The 23,398-nt window shown below is 39.5% G+C and overlaps 2 protein-coding genes across 2 annotated transcripts; both read right to left on the bottom strand.

Moving 5' to 3' along the window:
• Positions 1-7,916: 7,916 nt before the first annotated feature.
• On the bottom strand, positions 7,917-9,447 carry LOC107303362 (DIMBOA UDP-glucosyltransferase BX8-like). Its single transcript, XM_040526433.1, has 2 exons — positions 8,925-9,447; positions 7,917-8,836 (listed from the first exon to the last, which is right to left on the bottom strand). Exons 1-2 carry the CDS (start codon positions 9,445-9,447, stop codon positions 7,917-7,919), a joined length of 1,443 nt encoding a protein of 480 aa, XP_040382367.1.
• A 2,409-nt stretch (positions 9,448-11,856) lies between these two features.
• Positions 11,857-13,548, bottom strand: LOC102711170 (ferredoxin, root R-B1-like). The gene is made up of 2 exons (XM_006658363.2): positions 13,413-13,548; positions 11,857-12,621 (listed from the first exon to the last, which is right to left on the bottom strand). Exon 2 carries the CDS (start codon positions 12,605-12,607, stop codon positions 12,119-12,121), a length of 489 nt encoding a protein of 162 aa, XP_006658426.2. The 5' UTR covers positions 12,608-12,621; positions 13,413-13,548; the 3' UTR covers positions 11,857-12,118.
• Between the last annotated feature and the right edge of the window lie 9,850 nt (positions 13,549-23,398).

Below are 23,398 nucleotides of genomic sequence, written 5' to 3'. Positions count from 1 at the left end.
CTAGAGGCCAAGCGTAGCCAAATAGTCGACGGGCACATCAAAGACACTTCGAATGAAGACATCTCATGTAAAGATAAGGCAATTCCAAATGAGGAAGTTGTAGCGGGAAGGAGCGAGCAAGCCCCAAGAACAGAAGCAGCAGATCAAGCCAAAGCGACATGCATGAAACACGTTACAAGTGTGCTAGGTGTTAGGGGTGAAGAGGCAATTGAGGCGTCGCCATAGGCTAGTAGAGAGCACCATAGCGTTTCTCTTGCAAAAATAGGAGTAGAGGCTAAATCACCTATTTTGTTATCACATAATTATGTAAACAAGAGAATTAGCATCAACGTTAAACTCTTTATCGATTTAAAATGTTTACAATATAGAAATACAAAGTTAATCCAAGGGTTGTAGAGATATTATATAATTAACTAACTTATCAATTACAATTTGAGAGGATCCACTACTTTCTAAGCATCCTTCCACTTTGTTCTTAAGCTCATTTGCGTGTTCTCTTATCTTATGTCACGTCTGGAGTTTCCGTCCTAGCCTAAATTCGTAAAAGAAATTGTTAAGAAACAATATGCTTAATTAAATCAGGAAAAACCCCTCTAAAGGAATTAATTTAAGTAAATCGAAATTCACAAATCATTAACTGGATTTAAATTCAAATTAAAGAGTATAAAAATTTTGCTCAAAAGTTAAGTTAAAACTCAGAAAAGTGAGACTTTTTCTTTTTTTTCCTCTTTTCCTCTCTTTTTCTCCCCTTTCTTTTTTTTTCTTTCTGCTTTTTCCTTCCCTCCCTTCTTTCTCCTCGGGCTGGCCCAGCCGACTCGGCCCGTCATCCCTCCTCCTCTTGCACGCCCTCCTCCTCCTCGGCCCGGCTAGCCAACCGGCCCAGCCCTCGTGCCCCTACGCCAAGTCCGACCTCCCTCCTCCCTGTCGCCCGGCCCGCGTAGCCGTCGTGGCCAATGCGGACTCCGCCCACCACCTGCAACCGCTGACACCTTTTCCGCCGCCGTGGCCGACCCGGCCACTAACCGCTGCCTCTGCCCTAACTGGCCACCTCCCCCTACAAAGGCCCCACCGCCGCCGCCATGCTTGTTTCCTGCCGCCGCCACACCCAATCCCGCCGCTGATCGATCTCGCCCCCCGTCGCCGTTTTCGCTCGCTGCCGGTCGTCATCCCACGTCCCACCACTTCGCCGACTCGCCACCGCTGGTAAGTCGCTGTAGTCCCCTCTCCCCTCTCTTTTCCTCTCCGCCCGTAGCCGCCAAGGCCGACGCCGCTGCCGCGCTCGTGGGCGCTCCGGCCGTCGCTGTCGCCCCTCCGCCCGTCGCCACCTCCGCTTCGCCATCACCGACGTTCATATGTATGGTTATGAATCTAGGAACATATATACAAAATATGTGTATGTCTTATAATATATAACGGAGGGAGTACTCCGGATTTCCGTTGGTTGAGAACCACGGTACATTCCATGACATCTAGGTGCTTTAATGTATCTCTATCAACCTTTATTCCTCCAATAAGGCCGCGTTCGGCATGTAGTGAGATGATGGTTAGTTATCTGGTGCAGAAAAATGTAGTAATAGATTAGTGCATAATTAATTAATTATTAATTATTAAAATATAGAATAGATTAATATAATTTTTTAAAATAACTTTCCTATAGAAAACTTTCGTAAAAATACACCGTTTAGTAATTTGAGAAGCATGCACACGGAAAACGAGGAAATATGGGGTAACTGACGGGCAGCCGAACGCAGCCTAAGAAATAGGTACTATCTTGACGACATTCAATGCTTCTAGCCTCACAAGATTGCATCGAGATCCGAAATTCAAAAGAATTGGATCACCTGATGGGGAGATGGAGGAGGAAAATTACCCTATAGCTGACCAAACTCATTTTACTCATCATTCATTTATCATTTTTGAGAATTAAAGTTTAATTAGAACACCGACGTGGCAGACGTATTAACATAAACTGATACATCATTAGAATGCTAACAATGATGCCAACACAATGAAGTTCGTGTTGATCACCATGTTGTAGCTATACTCATTATTAGATCGATCAAGAGTCTATACCACTATTATATGATGCATAAACAATCAAAGCACTAACAATAAATATTTGATAAAAAGGAATGAATATTTAGGGTTGTAGGAATATTGTGTTGGCATCATCTTTTTATGTAAAATAAATAAATTTCTTGATCTACCAAATGATGCATCATAACAAAATATTTTTTAATCATTGAAACATATGTGCACTCTGATAGTAACAAACAGGGAAAACAACACCAGTGAAAACATCACTGATAGTTTTACTTTGTAAGAGACTATATGATATATTTTTGAACATAAAACAGCTCATGTGATAAATATTTTCTAGGTATTGTACAATCAATTATTTTTTTTGATCTAAATATATTTTTATTAATATAAGGAGGAACAATGAAATTTGTTTTAAATCTAATAAAATTATACTTTAAATTATGTGTTATTTGAGCGTTGCACATTTGTTTTATTCATTTGATATATACAAACATCAGTAATTTTCATTTTATTATAAGGGGACAAAAATTTGGATGTGATACGACTCATGTTTGTATAAAGTAGCTTTCGTTAAATTTAGATTTATGTTTAAATTTTGTGTTAATATTAGATCATATAATAAATTAGTTGATTAAAATTATCCGTTTAATTTGTGAACTTGATCTTGTAGTGATTCTAAAATTAATGTATTAATTTATGTTGTAATATTTCCAAAACTAAAGTATAAACTTGGCCTTCCAAGTTATGAAATTAATATATAAACTTGAAAACTTATAATTACAAAGTATGCCAACCTATAGTTAATTATGCAAGACTACAATATTCATTGTTAACTGTTAAATTTTTTTAGTTTGTTTAGAGAAACGGAGTAATAAAAGCTCAATAGTCAGGCAACTTTGAATGTTTGGTTTATACGATTATAATAAAAGAATTTAGGATACCTTATTTGAATTACTAAACTGAGGCATCGCTTAGTACGGATATAGTACCGGTAGGTTTAAGGCCCCATTTTGATTCTGCATATATAAGTTTACCTAGTCTTTGTTGTTTTTTTGGTTTTTTCTTTATAAAAGTATTGTTTATAGAAGTTTCTTTTCAAAAATTAAATAAATCAATTTTCATGATTATAATTATTAAAACTTTATTATTCTTGCACTAATGAGTTACCGTGATTTTCTCAGTTACTTGTCTTTTTTATGCTCTCTGTGTATAACGAATTAAAATATGAGATTTTTATTCGCTAGTAATGTATCCGTGCTAACTCTACGGTGAAATTTCTAATGCAAAAAAGAAAACCAAAAACGATATAGTTTTGACATTCAACCGTAGAATGTGATAGAATGGATTTAAGAGTAACACAAAAATGAACATGATAGTGTTATTATGCATGCATTTCAGTGGCTCTAGTCAGAATTTCACTACTTGACTAAAAGAAAAAGGAGCTCCAGAACTCCATATTAGCTTCATGTCTTCTATAACAACGTAAAAGTATAACTCACTAAATCCGCAACAAGAGGTAATTTCAAGTTCACATATTTTCAGATGCATTAAAAAACAAAACTAACCAAAGTCATCATCGATCACCTGGAGGAAATACAAAAATGAACAGGAGCACCAAAACACTCCAAACCAAGTGCTAGTTGTTCACATATCGGTATATGATCATGGATTAACAGCTCAAAAGCAAGGGCACCTCATCAAGAGGAGCCCCCACTTGCTGATAATCTTGGGTCTACGAAAACATAAAATGCACAGCTCCATCAAAACATGTTAATAAAGTATCCACAGTGTCGAGTTGTGTCCATTTGTGTGTGTGGCATTATCTCAATGGTCGATGACTCATTTGGCCAAGGCAAGGTGAAAAGCAATATTGGAATCATGAACAGAAGTACATATTTGGTTCAATTACAATAGTACTGTAGATTGTTGTCACAAAAAAAAATAGTTCATTGCAGTCACCTTAAGAATGCAAAATATGAATGTTATACTCTGCCTCGAGCTTCATTTTCTACAAACAAGTTTGATGTTCATATGAGTACATGACCATCAGCAAAGGGATCAGTTAACCAATGCAGTCCCATTGAAGTATTTTAGCATTTTAAAAAAATAGTTGGCATGAATTCAGTAGATTGAAAGGGAAAATGTAGAGCAGAACATCTTGTGATTAATAATTCCAAAATAAGCTCCATCCTCTGACTGGTTCTACTAAAAAATAGTGATCATCAACGACTATTTCTTTGACTGCTAAATAATTGCTTAGCTCATAAAGAATATACAAATGTGGATCTTCAGAATTGGATGAAATTCTCCTGATCTAGTTGTTAACAATTAAGCATTGCCAAGTGCGTCATACCTTGCCAAGCTCTGCATTTTGGACTACAGTACCATTGTAGGAGAATCCTTTTATTAAAGATTGTTGAGGATCTTATTCTAACTGCTACTGAATACACACATGTGCATAATCCTTTGGTCCAGTGTCAACGTTCGAGTTCTCAACATTCGCCTCAGTAAAATGATCAATCAAATTCACAAAATATCATCAGGAAACATATAGAAATTTCAGTACAGCCCACTCCACATTTCAATGTAAGGTGCATGTTGTTTATAATAAAGCTAAACTACTTTACCATATTGCACAATAATTTACATTTTGGTAACATAATCCAGCAATCCAGTATTGATAGGCTAGAAGTTTATAACAAGAATGATCAAACTACTATGGTTCATTCAGAAGGGAGCATATATGTATGAACTGAACTTACTGAAGCATACCGAAGCTCAGATGGAACCTTAACGTCAACATCAAACATGAAACTTTATTGTTGATTGGTCGGCACAGAACAAATCAAGCTTTTAATTACTCGTTGGTTTTTATGAGGAAGCTGCATAAATCACTCCAACAATCATGTTATCCCTGAGGAACAAATCACTCCATCAGTCATGTTATCCCTGCACAAAGAAGTGCAATTGCAACTTGAACAAAGCATTGCAACAGCAAGCAATTTTTCTAGAAACAACTGTGGTGTACATAGTTTCTAAATATGCATTTATATAATACTCCTTCCATATTTTTTATATGACGATGTTGACTTTTATATTTACGTTTGACCATTCGTCTTATTTAAAAAATATATAATTAATAATTAATAATTTGATTTATTATTATGAGAACTTTAAATATAACTTGTAATTTTGTATATTTGGATAAAATTTTTAAATAAGATGAATGGACAAATGTAAATATAGAAGTCAATGGTGTTATTAAAAAAAACATGGAGGGAGTAGCAGTTACACCTATTTTGTTTCACAAATAAAAAATGATAGACCAAGTTATAGTCTACACATCTACTATAAACAACACTACAATCTCAAAAGTAGAATCTCGTTTACCTTGAGAACAATGTCAAATGGATTGAAATTCAACCTTTAAACTTGACAAAAAAATTTGCCCCACAAACAATTCCTTGAGTGATAAATATATTCTGCACACAAAACTAAAAACTGGATGTCTAGAGCCATTATCTCACTTTTTCTATGCAGAAGATTGACCCAACATAGGAGCAATTTAAGTGAAAAATATTCATCCAAACAAATTTTATTTTCTTAATGAACTATCAAAATTAACATGCTTTGTTGATTTTTAGTGATCTGGCACTAGAAACAACAGTTATTTACTCCCTTCGTTTTTTGACGCCCATTGACTTTTTCATTTATGTTTGACCCTTCGTCTTCTTCAAAAAATTTGTCTAAATATACAAAATTATAAATCATAACTTTAGTAATAAACTAAAATAATAGAATAGTTAATAACTATATAAATTTTTGAATAAGACAAAAGGTCAAATATAGATAAAAAGTCAATGGCGTAAAAGAAACGGAGGGAGTATCATATATATATAAGCCCACCTTAACAAGGACAAAGCTTGCGCCTTTCTTATGACTTCTGAATTCTGATACCACCTGCCATACAAATGGCAAGGCCCTGAGTTTGTTTATTTCACAGGACATAAAGAAACAAAAGAGTGCTACCTGATTTGCAGATATAATTTACTATTGTAATAGTTCAAAACTACAGAACATGAAAACCCAAAATTTCCTAGCTAGCACTGGTGAGGAGATGCATGCTACTAAATCTATATCACACATGGAAAGATCCTCAAGAGTGGAACTGATATTGGTGGTTATCATTTGGATTTTTGAGAGAAAAAATCAAAATGAAATATTTGAAAACGAAAAGTAGTTTGCGAATAAAATTTTTATATACGTGTTCTTATCGATCTAAAAGCAAAGGTATAAAATAAACTATAATATAAAATATCAAAAATCAACTCTAAATTTAAAGTTAAAAATTTAAATTTTGGCTTATAAACATAAACAAAAGTGAGAAGACAATGCTCTTTGTTTGTTACCTTACTGAACAAGGAGCTGAGTTTGACTACAGAAAATTCAAAATAATGTACTGGAAAGCAATAATCTCTAGATTAAACTTTTTGTCAGGCCGGCCAAAAAGCCAGCCCAAGTTCTTATGATTGAAGAAGGAATTTGCATGAAAAACTATCGTAGCAGTACTATACAAATTCACTAATTCATATGTTGTTGACTGCCTACTATTATATTCCATTGCTGCATCTTCTATTGGATTGGGATCACATGCAGTCCCAACAGAACTGCACGTTAAGCTACTGCACAAGATATTGTTAGTCCAATTTTGTGATGACCGGTTCAGATCGTGAGCTACAGTAACACTACAACAGTATACTGCCATACATGCTATAGTACCAAAATAAATTTTAGCCCTTGGATTTGAACCCAACGGTTAGAAGTGGACTTCATAAGTTGCAGTCACACTGCCTACTGCACGTGATCCTCATCCACCTTCTCTTGTAGCTCATTCTTGATATGGCAACGATGATTCAACAGCAAGATGGATACATGGTGATATGGTGATGGATTCTCGATGAAGCGATGTGATGGTGGCGACATGCTAAGGTTTTAGGTACGGCAGTGTATGGAGCGGGTGAGGGAATTGGATCCTCTAATATTGCATAGTAATGGTAGAGAATGAACAATACGGTGCCATGAGAAGAATCAAAGCCATCCGTTTTGAGGTGGATGGCAATAGATCCCTCTGCTACAGTGCAGCAATACAGTAAATTTATTAGTTCTTTTGTCTACAGTCGTTTGCTACAGTGTAGTGCAATGAATTTGCTACAGGAATCTACCATTTTTCTCCTTGCTTTTTACTGTGCTTGTCTACCATTACCTCCCAACGTGAGACGATCCAAATCCGCGGGTGAGAAGGGTATTTGGGTGGGCGTGGATAGAGTGTAAATGGGTTAGTCTAGGACTCTAGATCAACCCGTTATCCTACTTATAAGTTAATTAAGTTGGTTACTCAGGTCGGCTCACTTACATCCCTACTCGTGGGGATACCATGATGCCACGAGAGTGCGAGCCGGGAAATCTCCATCGTCCGATGGATCTTACATATATGTAAATGTTTTTTGAGATGTAAGATGTGTCATAACTCATAACGGTCGTGCTTATGAGGACTTCACGTCGTTGATGCGCTGTAGGTAAGAAGAAGAAAAATAGGTGTAGTATTAGAAGTATTTTGTGACATCTTTTAAGTTGGTGGGGGCTACATGTGCAGATGATACGCTCCCATTTTAGAACCAATTTTCCAAGAGAAAAAAAAGGAAACAAATCATTATTCCTTCTCCCTGCCTGCATCAACATGAAGCGGACCACACCACTATTTTAGAACATAAACACAATGCAAGCAAATCAAATATTCTCACTAATTATCCAACATTAAACACCAGTATTAGCGTGTAATAACTTGTGCTAAATTATTACAGTAACACCAGCTGCTAGAGGGAAAGAATGTGGTTAACGAGCTTGTCAATGCTGAGGCAAGAAGAGCCAGCCATGGCGATGCACTCGGCCGCACCGCTCTTCAGCTCGCCGGCTCTCCGCCGCATCCCGGCGCCGTCTTCCCCTTCCATGAGCCTCCTGATGGCGGACTCCACCTTGCCCCTCTCGAGCTCGCCGCCGCCGTCAGTGTCCAGCGTGAGGCCTACCCGCCACACGTGCTCGGCGTACCTCGCGTTGCCCGGCTGGTCGCCGAAGCATGGCCGGAGCAGCATCGGCACGCCGGCGCAGACGCTCTCCAGCGTCGAGTTCCAGCCGCAGTGCGTCCAGAACCCGCCTACCGCCCGGTGGGCGAGGACCTCGTCCTGCGGCGCCCAGCTGACCACCGCGCCGCGGCCGCGCGTCGCGGTGTCGAAGCCGTCGGGGAGGCCGACGGCGGCGGCCTGCTGCGCCGCGCCGCCGCGGACGAGGTCAGGGCGGAGCACCCAGAGGAACGGGTGGCCGCTGTTGGCGATGCCCCACGCCGTCTCGACGAGCTCGGCGGCGTTCATGCTGGCGATGCTACCGAAGCTGACGTAGAGCACGGACGCCGGCGACTGGGCGTCCAGCCACTCGAGGCAGCCGCGGTCCTGCCGCAGCAGGCTGGCCGCCGGTCCCGCCGGCGATAGCTTGTGGAGCGGACCGACGTCGAACACCGGGACGTCGAAGTCCCGCCGGAGCGCCGCGAGCTCGGCGCTCTCGAGGGCGTGGAAGGTGTTGAGTATGAGCCCCGAGGACGTCTTCACCGCCGCGACGGCCCGCGACATTATCTCGTAGATCTGCTCCTGCGCGTGGCCGCCGACGCCGGCTGTCATCGTCACGTCGCGGACGCGATACGGCGCCGGAGGCAGCACCGTCACCGGCGCGTCCAGCTCCGACTCTGCGCGCACATCACGAGCTCATGTCAGTTGCTACGTGCAGATCGGGTGCACGCTGGCAATGGCGAGGCGGCAGCAGCACGTACTTACCTCGAGCGGGGAGGTAGCCCTCGTCCCGGAGCATCGGCTGTGCGGCGAAGATGCGGAAGGAGGCGGCGCTGCCGGTGCGCAGCGCGAGCGCCGGCACGCCGAGCCGCCGCGCGACGTCCATCAGCGTCAGCAGGTGCGCGTCGGCGACGAGGCAGGCGACGTCGCCACCGGACGACTCCAGCAGCGCCGCGAGGCGCTGCCAGAACGGCGCCTCGCACCGGCGGTTCAAGGCGAGGATGCTCGCCATGGTCGCCTGGAGGTAGTCGCCGCCGGCGCCGTCCCCATCGCCTCGCCCGACGCGGCCGTCGGGGACGGGGACGAAGTCGAACGCCGGGTGGCGGGACGGGTCGGGCGCGTTGAAGAAGTCCGGGTAGAAGACGGTGACCGCGAAGCCCCGCGCGTGGAGGACGCCGGCGAGGTGGAACATGGGGCTAATGTGGCCCTGAAACGGCAGCGGGAAGAACAGCACACGGCGGCGGGCAGCGCCGGCGACGGCGACAGCGGCATGTCCTTCCGTGGCCATGGACGGTAAGCAGCAGCGAGGTAGGAGGAGACGGATTTCCTTGTACCTTCGAAAGATGACTGTAAAATATCACCATTTGACTTCGATTCTCTCTAAAACAAGCGACTCAATCCATTTTAGATCATAAGATATTTTATATTTTTTATGTTTATCGAGGAATCAAAAAATATATATATATATATATATTATCATTAATATCTATGTGAAAAATATTATAATTTGAGAGAGAGCGATTGTTTGAATATTTGCAAACGAAAAATAATTTGTGAATAAAAAATTCATATACATATTTTGAACGGTCTAAAATCCATGTCTGGAAAATAGAATTCGGTGGAAAAAACCCTAAAATCAACTTCAGATTTAAAATTAAAATTTTAATTTATAAGTATAAACAGAAACGAAAATAATGGAAAGAAATGCAATTCACGTGCGTGTTCCGATGCTCTCTCTTTTCAATGTAACTCACCTGTACGGCTACAAATCGATTATTTGTTGGTAATATAAGAACAAGTTGGAGAAATTTACATGCAGTCAGATCCATTACATTTTAGACCAAACAATAGAACAGCACACTAAGGTCAACAAGTCTTCACCTTCCAAGGTTGAATCGCCAAGATGGCTACTCAACGCATATTCACTGCCAGCGCCCATTTTTACCTATGAGGCTTACGCCAGAAATGAGATAGAAAAATTTCAATTGGAAGTTTTCATATTAGTCGTAATATTTTTTCAGAAAGTTTTTCAAAAATTATAAACAGCTACTAGCATGTATACGCCAATTAGCAATCCTGAGGAAAGGATACAACTCACCTAGAAAAACTTATTATCGCGTCGGACCAATAACAAGACTACTCGAGAAATAAGGACATTATTATGGCCAGGCCATAAAGAGGCTCGTATGAAAAAACTTATTATTGCAGGAAGGTATCTTTATATAAAAATGCTCGGTCTTGACGAGATGTCCAACTTTGTAATTGACAGTTTTTCATTTGAAGTTTTTTACATAACCAAATATTCCCTAATTTATCTCATTTATTTGTTATAATATCTTAGATCTACGTATTAAATGACCTCAAATGAGATATAGTCTATATCAAAGTTGTAGAGCTCAAGCAGATCTACAACTTTGTAATTGATTATATTTTTATTTAACATCGTTTGTAAATACAACAAGTTTAGAAGATGTGAAATCAAAATAATAGCATGTTGCTACTAAGCAGCAAGCACTTCATAGTGTATTGATGAGGATATGTGTGTATAAATATAAGATTTAGGTTCAAATCCTTCAACTAATAACGACTCTAGATTACTAGTGGGTCAACCTTAGTGCAACCCCATGCTCTATATGTATTAGGCCACGTTCGGCTGTCCCCTAAATAAAAGATTCTCTCGTTTCCTGCGTGAACACTTTCCAAACGGCTAATGTTGTGGTTTTGAAAAAAATCTATAGAAAATTTATTTTTAAAACACTTTTTTTAATTTTTTTATAACTAATATTAATTAATTATATATTAATTTATTGTTAGTTTTCCACGCTGGATAACTACACACAAAACGAACGGGGTCTTAGTTGGCTGCGTTTATATGCAATTCTGGGCCACAAACACACGTGGGCTTAAGTTCCCTATACGTACGTTTGGGCCGAAATTCCGGTCGAAATAAAAATAATTTATGGGCCGAATATATAAGGTGATTGGATCGTCGTTGCAGCATCCTCTAAAAATTCTTAGAAATTTGGAATAGATTCCATGGAATCATTGTATGTATTGTCTCCATCCCGTCATGGTACGTTAAATTTTCTTCGAGGGACGGTGTACAGCAGTGCTGGTTGCTCAGTGCAATATGTGAGACCAGCAAATCAAATGGCCCAAACTAACATGGTCTCTAGGCGCTCTAGCATACATCACTCATTCACTCTTGATTTCTCCAGTTTATTTGCTACTACTATTATGTTCCTCCAAAACCCCAGTGATATCAAATGATCCGGTTTCAGAAATTTCTTTATATTTAAACTTTTTTAAGAAATAATTTTATTACTAAATTTCGGGGAAAAATATTTTCACCGCATGAACCTTTTGGTCATGCCACCAACATTGGCGTGGCCAAATGGCTTATCACGCCATTGTCGGTGCCGCGGTAGCATTGTCTTGCCACGCCATGCCATGGCACGCCGATTAGGCTACGTGGCAGTGTTGTCTTGCCATGCCAATATTGGTGACGTGGCCAAAAGGTTCAGATTTAGAAATATTTTCCACGGAGGTTTAGTAATAAATTATTTCTTAAAAAAGTTTAAAAAATAAAAAAAATTCCCTTAAATATTGTTTATTTTTTAAACTTTTTAATAAAAGATTTTATTAATAAACCTTGAAGAAAATTATTTTTAGCGTATAGCCTTTTGGCCATGTCAGTATTGTTGGCGTGATAAGACAACACATAGATAAGGCTGCCACATAAACTTGGTTGATATGACAAGCTAGTGTTACTTGCTAGCAAGACAACGCTACCATGTTGGTGTCGGTGGCACGGTAATATTGGTGGCATGACCAAAAGGTTCGTACGGTAAAAATATTTTTCTTCAACACTTAATAATAAATTTATTTATTAAACAGGTTAAAAAAAAAAACTCCGCCTTCTAAGAACATCTGAAATCTGGATACGTAGCATCACGCTGCTAGACTTCTATTCCCTTGTGAGTGTGGATGACGCAGTTGGACTTGGGGTAGGAGACGCAGGTGAGCACATACCCATCCGCCCGCTGCGCATCGTCGAGGTACGAGCCGCCCGACTGATCGACCACGCCGTCCTCGATCCTGCCGGCGCAGGCGGAGCAGTCGCCGGCGCGGCACGAGTAGGGCAGCTCCACCCCCGCCGAGTCGGCGGAGTCCAGGATGCAGGCGTCGCCTGGGGCGTCGAACTCGTGCTCCTCGCCCTCCGGCGACACGAGCTTCACCCTGTAGAGATCCATGGCGGGAACACACAGTTTCCTCCTCCATGCTGCTCTGGCTCTCAGCGCAGGTGCTGCTGTGGGACGGCGGCTGGAGTAGCAGCAGCTCGCACGGGCGGTGGAAGAGCTTCGCGTCGGCGTTGCCGCCATGGATGAAGGAGGCTGCCTTATGATGTTGCTTCCCGGTGCATGTGAGGCCAATTTGCATGTCGACATCTTGAAGACAGGCCCTAAGAATGTTCAGACATGGGGTGAAATGGGTTTTTTTTTACGATCCTCGACAAATACTTCGAAGTACCAAAAACTAAAATTTCATACTAAAAATGTGATAACTTAAGATATTTTTTTAAGAATGATAAAAAATCTTGGGTGAAATAGGTTAGCTCATCAGTGACATGGTTTGTTACTTTTTAATAACACACATATAAGCAATCTAGACTATATGTTTCGATTATAACAGCCAAGTCGGAACAAAATGACCACCAACATATTACAATATAATTACAACTGTTCAATGATAAGCTCCCGTGAGAAAAGGGATAACTGGGACATAAATGTGAAACAGGGGCACCTGAATGGAAGGAACAGAGGATGGAAAAATGAAGGATCTAACTGCACAACACATCCAATAAACAGAAATTCAAATAGCTGGCTCAACAGACTTATTTAGCTAATTCGAGTGAAACTTGACTCAGTAAACACATTCTAATGCCTGAGACTGTAAATTCTCAGATGAGTTTTTTTACAATCGAATAAAACTACAGTTCACTAGTCATAACGCTGGATCAGAGTGTCCAATCCCAGAGTCAATGACAGTGATGGGCGGTGTTTTACATGTAGCAACACATCCTCCATGCTTTCAATTAATATGATCCAACTGAAAGCATGAAATGCACCAAAGATCATCAAGAACAAAAGTATCGCGATCCTAAGTTCCTAACCCTACAACCCTGTCTGGCCGGCCCCTACATTCGGTAGGGAAAGCAAGGGATCGAGCAGCAAGATAGATGGAAGTGTTTACCGTGGGGGTAGGGCTCGGCTCGGAGGAGTACGTCGGCGGGCCCGGGAGGTCGATCAGGGGGAGGCGGAGACGGAGATGGTAAGCGAGGCGAGGCGGCGGCGGCCGCGGGGATCCACGAGCGTAGCTTGCGTTTGGTCCTTTGGTTAGTTTTGTGGGCTTGGGGCCTTGTGACGGTCCGTGAGTACATTTTGGTCCGTCGCCGGGCTAACATGTGCATACTTTGCTAGTCTCCTGCGGAATTAGTGTAGGGATGGCAGTTCGGCTACCGGTACCTGACCCAACGGGGATGGTTACGAGTATAATCTTTTACCCGTGGGTAGTACCCGTACCTGACCCGAATCGACACGGGTATAGCTACGGGTATTCTTTACCATCCTTGGGTAACCCGTCGGTATCCAAACGTAGCCTGCATATTAAATTTTGTCTAAAAACTTATTATGTTATTCATTTAATAATATTTGTGATGTACTCTTTTTAGTTAAAAACTTTGATATGACCTATGTATTATGAGCAATATGTTATATTTATTGAACTTTTCATATGTGACGCAATATTGTATTATAAGCAGTATATTTAGTTTGTTGCATATGTTGGAATGGTTATTTTGATGTGCTTTTGACACGTGAAATGGTAGACCCAATGGATACCCGATACCCGTTCGGTATCCAACGGTTTTACGGGTACAGGTATCAATTTTACCCACCGGTATGGGTAGGGAATTCTATCCATTGCCTTTAAGTTGGCGGGTGGGTAATTGCTCTACCCGCACTAAAGCCGACCCATTGCCATCCCTGAATTAGTCATTCTTTCGTAACTCATTCATTATTAACTGGTCCAGATTATTTATATTTCGATGCAATGTCCTACCATACTCCTCATTCATAGCTCCCTTTCTTTATTTATTAATAGTTTCCATACTCCTCATTCATAACTCCCTTTCTTAATTTATTAACATTTTCTCCACTACCCTAATCATCGAGCTAAATAAGGCAAATGATGGATATAAATAAGGAATACTTCATCGGTTCCCAAATATTTCAGTGCCGTTGATTTTTTTATATATGTTTAACTATTCATCTTATTCAAAAAATTTACATAATTATTTATTATTTTTATATCATTTTAGTTATTGTTAAATATATTTTTATGCATATATGTAGCTTTACATATTTTATAAATTTTTTTAAAATAAAATGAATGGTCAAACGTATGTCAAAAAGTTAATGGCGTCAAATATTTATAAACGGAGGTAGCATATATTTATAAAAGTTTAGTGATTTAAAAGAAACTTCTATAAACAATGTTTTTATGAAGAAAAAACCAAATAAAAATTTAGACTAGGTAAACTTATATGTATAATCAAAATGGGGCCTTGAACCTCCTAGAACTATTTCTGTGCTAAGCTATGGCTTCATATAATAATTCAAATAAAATATCCTAAACTCTTTCAAATACCATCATATAAACGAAACATTTGAAGTTGTCAGTTTTATTGAGGATTTCTTACCCTGTTTCTTTAAGCAAATTCTAACAAAATAGCAGTTAACAATGAATATTGTATCCTTTCATAATTAACTATAGGTTGACATGCTTTGTAATTGCAAGTTTCCAAGTTTAGATGCTAATTTCACAACTTGCAAGGTCAAGTTTATACATTAATTTCTGAAATATTGCAACATCGAATTGATACACTAATTATACAATCACTACAAGATCAAGTACACACATTGAAAGGACAATTTTAATTAACTAATTTATTTATATTATCTAATATTAGCACAAAATTTAAACTTATAAACATAAATCAAATATTAATTCATGGTACAATACCTAGCAAATATTTATCACACGAGTTGTTTTATGTTCAAAAATATATCATATAGTCTTTAACAAAGTAAAATTACCAGTGATGTTTCCACTGGCTTTGTTTCCTGTTTGTTATTATCAGGAGGAGTGCATATGTTTCAATAATTAAAATAATATTTTAGAGTGATGCATCATTTCACATATCAAGTAATTAACTTTTTTCATATAAAAAGATGATGTGAACACAATATTCCTACAACCTCAAATACTCATTCTTATTTCAGAGATTTATAGTTAGTGATTTGATTATTTGGGCGTCATACAATAGTGGTCTATACTCTTGATCAATCTCATGATGAGTATTGCTACAATATGGTGATGAACATGAATTTCATTGTCATGGTATCATTGTCGGCATTCTAACGATGTTTCCTAACATAAAGTCTATCACCTTGATGTTGTGATTGGACTTTAATTATCAAAAATGGTAAATGAATGATGAGTAAAATGAGTTCACTAGCACGGGATATGTCATCTCAATCGGGCGGACAGTCTCATTAATGTCTAGGACCCTCGTTAGTACGCAAGGGTCACGGATGTGAGAAGTTATCTCAATCGGGCATTTGATCGTCATGGATGATATTTATCTCAATCATGCTAACAACAAGGTCCATCACAGATAGATTTGACCCAGCATATATATGAGTCAAACATGGTTAGTTATGGGGCCATCATGGATGACTAATCTCCATCCGGCATGATGTTAGGCCCGTCACATAAGTTGTTATCTATATCGGGCTTTACTATATACCCGTCACATATGAGGTTATCTCTATCAGGCTTTACTCTATGTCCATCACGGATGACTCTCATCAATGACGAGCCTTGCATTTAAAACCCGTTACCGATAAGTGTCATCCATGATGGACATAAGTATTAGGCCCAATAAAGGTTGTGAACATAATCTCAATCAAGACTGAATGTAGGCCCGTCATAGATGAGTACCATCTGCGACGGGTACTCATACATGCAATTCTGTTTATATCTGTACGAGTATATCTATGATGGTGTTTTTATTTTGGCCTAATTGAGATGACTTTCTTGTGACGACCCGCAAAGCCCAGTTGGGTGATAGGTCGTTACAGATGGGAGGATCTATACTAGTGGTTGGTAAGCTGTAGGATAATTTTTGGGCTCATTCATGGTTGATGGTGTTGGTTAGTCTAATTAGCGCACGTAAAATAAAGAAAGTTATTAGCACATAATTAATTGAGTAATAATTTTTATAAAAATTAAAAAAATGGATTAATATGTTTTTACAACAACTTTTATATAATTTTTTTAAAAAAATACACCGTTTAGAAATTTAGGAAACATGCGCATGGAAAAAGAGGGAAAAGTGTCAATAACAAGTCACTTGAGAACGAGGCCTTCCTCCTCCCTCTCCCCATCAGGTGATCCAAGTCGTTTGAATTTGAGATCTCGATGCAATCTCGTGAGGCTGAAAGAATTGAATGACGTCAAGATCGTATCTATTTCTTATTGGAGTAATAAATGTTGACAGAGATGCAACAAAGCACCTAGATGTTAGGTCAATCTCCATACATGTTTCATGGAGGTATCATGCATATTAAATGGGTGTCACATTAGCAAAATTGCTGACTTGGCAGGGTCATTAAATGAGGAAGTTTCATGAGATGAGAGAGGAGTTTCATCCCATAAACCTTATCTGGCTCGGTTACCTAGTTTACAGTGCTACGAAACTATGCATTGAGAGTGAGACTGGCCTTATAAAATATACCGTGGTTTTGAACCTAGGGAAATACGGAGTATATGGTAAAAACCACTGTCTATGTTAAAATCGTAGAAAGCACATCATCATTTTAAGTTGCATGCACCAGCCATTTGTACCTAAAAGCCTAAGCTGATAGAGAAAGACGGGCAATTCACTTTATACACTCCAACACTCCCCCTCACACACGAGACCGCCTTAAGTTTCAAGCATGGAATATTGGAGTGGGTGCTGCAATTATTTTTATTTAATTGCGCGCCAGCCAGAATTCGACCTGAAGACCTCTAGCTCTGAGGCCATGTTAAGTATGTTAAGTTACATGCACCAGCTAGTTGGACCTAAAAGCCTAAAATAATAGGAAAGTATGGGCAATTCACTTTATACACTTCAAGATATCATAAAAGTTCTTTTCTTTTTTCTTTTAAAAGAAAAAAAATCCTAGCGCATTGCTGGAGTTGAATGTCATGAAGACAACACATGTGTAGCAACAAACGCTATTGTTTTAATGTTGTTACATGGGGTGTTTTAATGTTTTTTATGTGGAAGATATGTCAGTGTTCTAACGGTTGTAGCGCTGTAGTAGCATATATCAGTTTGTAGGTTTTGATTCCCTTCGAGACTGAATTTTCACCGATAGTTTGTGGCCTTTCTTATCCGGTTTTGCCATGGTTTCTTCTGAGTCCAATTATGTGGGAGCATTAGAACATCCCCACCAGATCAGCTATCTCATCCTTTTATTCTGAAATTAGAGGACGTAGAGTAAAAGTTGAACTCCAATAGAGCATCCATCTGTTAACACCAAAATTTAGTAAATTCTCGTATTGGATTCGGATAAGGAAAGGTGCAATTGCCGATAGAAATTTTATCTGGAAGAGTTCGAATCCGATAGGGAATCGTGAAGACCAAGGCTTGGCGGCGTAAATTTATCTGTTAATTAGAGTTAGTTAGGATTTTATTTTATCTCTAAGAGATTAGAGTCCGATCGGGACTTGTGTGTGTTTTATCTAGTAGGAGTTAGAGATAGAGTCCGCATAGGACTAGTTTGTTATTTCTTTTTATCTATTAGGAGTTATATGTCGTGTCTAACACGGCCTAGTCTTAACCCGAGGGTATAAATATGTATGTCCGGGGTTATTGTTTTTCATCTACCAATCAATTAGATCAACTTCTTTTGGCGCGTCGCCACCCTCTTGTCCGAGGTTTTCAACTCTGGCTGAACTTGGCACCTGACGTGGGGCTCCATCGTCTCGATCTCCGACGGATGGGTAAGTCCTACGTTCCGTCGGACCCACGGTAATCGTATCGATTAGATTGGAACTGTCTCAGTTCGGTCGGATCTTCTAATCTACTTGTGCGATTGCTAGTTATCGTATCAGTTTCAACTTAGATCACTTTCATGTTTTGAGTTGATCTGGTCGACCACTTTGGGCGATCTACGTTGGTTTGATATTCGCTATTTGACATATTCAATCTAGTACTGTCTCGGTTAGGTTCGATCTAGTAGATTGCATTTGTCAGATGGTTTATATCAAATTGATGTATTTTACTCATTGTTTTATCGGAGTACCAGCCGATAAGATACTAGTCATCGGCTCATTGGCTTGATAGCAATCTAGATCTGTTTAGTATCTATCTATACATTGCTAGGTTTAATCTTGAACTATCTCGGTTGGATCCGAACTTCTATGATTATTCTTAGTAATCTGGGCTAGGTATTTTATAGATCTTGGTTATTTGTCCGCCGTCTATAGCCGATGATCTTTGACGATCTACATGTTTATCATATTTACATCAATATAGTAGTCGATTGCTTTACTTCATTATTTTTATACCTATCGGCTTGATTTAGTTAGATCGACAGTTATTTATGTTGCATCGGCTTACGAGAATTACATGTTAATTGGTTTTGGTTGACCGCAACAAATGATTCATTGTTTATTCCAAGTAATTTGTTGGTTTATTTATTAGCCTTATCGATCTTCATGTTTCCTATAATCATATCGTGCTCGACTGCGTACTGTTATGGTTAAGTCCAATCTCTGCGTGTTTGGTTCGATCTGGTTATAGGGGCTCGTCCAATCGACTAAGATTAATAAGTAACTTGGCGGATTACGTTGGTCTAATATTTATTTCAAGTCTATTTCTATTGGTGTTTCTAGCCGATCTAAGATTTTTATAACCGATCGTTTATCCTATCGGCTAACATTTGCAACATCAACATCTGATCGGCTGGATTATTAGTTACCTATCGGCTCGATAGCCAATTGGCTTGTTTTACCGTTTATCTTGTCAGTTACAGGATCAAACTGACTGGTACGCCCGCGCATTTAAGATTTAGGTCCTGCACTGGAGCTGTCTAAGATTGACTCCCAGGCCTTCATGTGTGATACATCAACGTTCATATTTTGACGTCAACAACATCCCACATCTTCTATTTTTTGATATCAACTATATTAGAAGAGAGAAAATATATATTTAGGTGTTCTATTTCCATCCTTCAGAAGATACGGAAGATGTCATATATGGGTGATCTGCTGTAGTATAAAGAGATATGAATGATGAAATTGTTTATATGATCATCCAAATGAACATATGAATGATCAAATTTAGATAAGTTACTGGGATGCTCTTATCTACTTTCTGGTCAAGTCACTTTTGTTTGGGGGTGGATGGGTGGGTGGGTTTTATTGTCGGACGGTAAATGTTAGATTTTGTGGTAACCTTACCATAAACGTTTCATGCTTTTAATATAATTTTTTTTGACCTTTTGGTTAATATAAATTTAACTTGTTTTCAAGATGGGAGAGAGTATATGGTTGGAATAGTCTAATATTAAAAATTGAGAAAAGATGTAACGACTTAGAAATGGGAGAGTACATCACATCTTAAGTTAGCTTCTGAAGTGTGGTAAGGATTTTGATCTTCCCCGTTAGGCCAGCTACTCCCACATTAAGCCAGCAAATGGCATTAGAGTTGGATCACAAAATTGTTCCGTTTATGCTCAAGTGGCGTAAGCCTAAAGCCTAGTGGACCATGGGTACCAATTTAAAAGTGATGATTTTTAAAAGTAGAGATTTCTCCATGGTTAGACCGGCTGCTCCCATCTCACTAGGTACAACATGAGATTTGAATTAGAAAGTTGGTACTACCTCTATTAAAAATATAAGGATATCGAAGCTTCCAATCTATATATGGACTCTTTCGCCAGGCGAACGAATCTTTTTCTTCAATTTCAAAACGGCAATAACATAGCAGCTGGAGACCCAAATAAATTCGTTTGGTGAAGCGACCAAATCAAACTCATTGTGCACATACTTTTCTCTCAACGTCGTTGTGCATGTACACGGTTGCGGTGGTCGCTGCCACCATGCTTTCATGCGGCATTTGGAGGCAGCGCAGCTATCGAGCGACTAGGTGTTGTGACGGTGTCGGCAACCTCGATGGAGAGAGGGTTGTGAGGTAGAAGGAGCTCTCTGTCATGGCGATGAAGGCTGTGGCGCAGAGCTCGAGGTGGTAGAGATGTCTCCAATGCTGGATCATCTTCCACCTCTTTTCATCGATTATTTTTTTAAAAAATATCATTTAAATGTAAAATCTTAAATATAAGGGTTGAATATGAAAAATTATAAAAAAATATGATGCTGTCAAATTAGATCGGGTTATATTTTTTTTTGACAGGTGCCTATCGATATGGCCTAGTTAGACACGAACCTTCACTTCCTATAGATCTAGCGGGAAGGGAGCTGAGTTCGACCGAGGCATGTTAACATGTCCAGTCGATAATGCCTCCACTTTTGATACGTCTATCAGGGAGAGAACCTGTCGAATACGAGTGGTTCAACAAGGAGTCGTCAACACGACTTAGTTCGATAGGTATCTCCACTTTCAATAGAACTAGAAGTGAGGAAGCCTGTCGAACCGGGAGACTTCACCAAAATTTCACCAAAATTCATAGGTCTGACGCGGAGGAAGCCTGTTAAATTAGGGGAGTTCGATCAGGGTTCCCGAAACCACGGTAACCGCGCTCTCCGCCGGGGCACGGCTTTGGTATGATCCAAATTTAAAAAATTTAAGGAAACTTGTGGAAAAAATATATGATGTAGAGATTGATTTGTAATGATGTTCGGTGAAAAAAATTAATGAAAAACTAAATTTATTAATGAATACAAATCCAATACCAAAAAATGGTCGGGTAAAATAAAAAAGGTATTGTTTACACTTTATAGCACCTAGTTAAGTATGTATTTGATAAATGAGGCACATATTTGAATGTTTGCAGCACTTAGTTGACTATGTAGTTGATACTTGATACATGAGGCATATTTTTTATTGCATTAGCTATTTGTGATGTAGATAGCTAGTAATATTTTATTGTAGGCCTTTTTTAATTTCCAGGACCTAACTAAGGTAAATTATATATGTCGTGATGTAGTTACATGTTTGTGAACATGTATTAGTTTTATACGTGATATTTTATTGTAAGTATACTTGTGATGCCAAATTTATCAACAATTTAAAAAAAGTCATGTTAAATTTTTTCTTTTTCTCATATAACTTGTGCTAAATGTCACAAATATAGCTACGTACTAGTTTTCTAGTTTTCTTATATTTTTATAGTTTATTTTAAAATTAATTTGCACCTAATTGTCGGATTACACTAGCCGCGGTTTTCTGTTGAAACCATGCGGTTTTGGGTCAAAACCACGCGGTAACCGCAGATTTTAAATTTAATTTTTTTATTCAAATTTGTCGTGGTTTTCGTGGTTTTTGTGGTATTGCACGGGATCCACGGGTGCATGGCGCTATAGTTTTCACGAGTTGCACGGTAAGTCAAACCCTGAGTTTGATAGTCTACACCTGGTGTAGCTTAGTTTGATAGGTGGCTCTATCGTTCGTCCTCTTGATAAAAGTCATGTCGACCGCGCAAAGTTCTGTATGTCTTATATTCATGATTGTTCTCGCCCGACACATATATTTGTGATTTGTTATTTAAATAATATTTTTTTGAAAAAATATCTCTTTTCATCACTCATGTCTTCCTCCAGCACCGATGCTACTGTTGCCCAAATCAAAATCGATAGGCTCATTTTCTCGCTGATCTTTCACATGTTGAGTCTTGGTGTCGCAACTAGTATCGGCAAATCCGTAAATGTTCCATATATTTGAAACATAGTTTCTACGGTGGATGAAACAACACAATTTTGTTTAAACATACGTCGTTAGGAAGTGTAAGGATATCCATTTCTTACTTTTGTATAAAATGTCTTAACCAATGCTGTCACGCCCAGAAATTCCTCACACGAATTTCTGAACTTAATTGTGTATTAAATCCCTGTCGAGGACCAACCAGGGTACACAAAAAGACAATGTTGATTACATAACCATCGTTCCTAGAAACAACTGAAAATTACACTTATTCTAGCGAAAATGCAGCGGAAAGAAAAACAAAGGGTAGACTAGCTCCAGCGGGTACGGCTCCAGTCCACAGGCAACACTTCGACGGCGGAACAGCTCACTCCTGAGAGACACCTCCATCGGACTCTGCTTCTAGCTCTGGGTTGGGAAAGTTAAACAAGGCTGAGTACAAACCACCGTACTCAACAAGTAACACGGACAAGGGGAAGATAAATGATGCAACGGGATTCACAAGGACAGGCTAGGGATAGTTGCGCTAAAGCAGCAGTTTAAATAAATAACAGAGATTGAAAGAATAAAGGTAATTTAAATACAGTAAAGCATAAATAAATAAACAGTTGTAAAATACCACAACACTGTCCAACGTTACACCACGTTGCAACAGGCCCAACCACTACTCAACGTTACACCACGTTGCAGTAGTCCCGAGTGATAACCAATTTACTCAAGTTATTAGAGGTTCACTAATCACAGTGAAGCTGGGAGTTCGCCCTTAACCGTGGGCACGGCTATTCGAATAGTTTATACTCTGATCAGAGGTGTACTACTGTACCCACAAGACACGACTCCACTACACTTGAACGTGCGCCGACATACCACCACGGCATACCGGAAAGGAGACCGTGATAGGACCTGTTACACAACCCTCCCTATTTAATCACACCACACTTCAGGTTTAACCCCCTCCTTTACACCAAGTCGGGCAGTCCCCTCTTGTGCCTTGGTAGATCCGGAAGCAGGAGAAGCTTTCGTTACACCACGATTGCCCGTCCATACTCCATCACGCCTACCCTTGCCTGGGTACGTCAAATAGTTCGAAGTCATGCTCCAAATCCCACCTTACCCATTTCGGCATGTGGTTAGCACTTAATTACTTCCAGGGTTTCCCGTGAACCGGTCCTTAATTACCATGGGTGCGACTCTCAAAACCATGCACCCACAGCCCACCATTATCAATATTTTAGTTGACATT

The sequence above is a fragment of the Oryza brachyantha genome, chromosome 7 (genome assembly GCF_000231095.2).
Source record: "Oryza brachyantha chromosome 7, ObraRS2, whole genome shotgun sequence".
NCBI lineage: Eukaryota > Viridiplantae > Streptophyta > Magnoliopsida > Poales > Poaceae > Oryza > Oryza brachyantha.
Note: the sequence above shows the minus strand (reverse complement) of the source record. Positions and strands in the feature narration are given on the sequence as shown.

Excerpts from the sequence above, each read along its gene's own strand:
- LOC107303362 (XM_040526433.1), bottom strand. The coding sequence starts at position 9,447 with ATGGCCACGGAAGGACATGCCGCTGTCGCCGTCGCCGGCGCTGCCCGC. Across the intron at positions 8,837-8,924 it reads GGGCTACCTCCCCGCTCGAG|AGTCGGAGCTGGACGCGCCG; the intron begins GTAAGTACGTGC and ends ATGTGCGCGCAG.
- LOC102711170 (XM_006658363.2), bottom strand. The coding sequence starts at position 12,607 with ATGTCGACATGCAAATTGGCCTCACATGCACCGGGAAGCAACATCATA.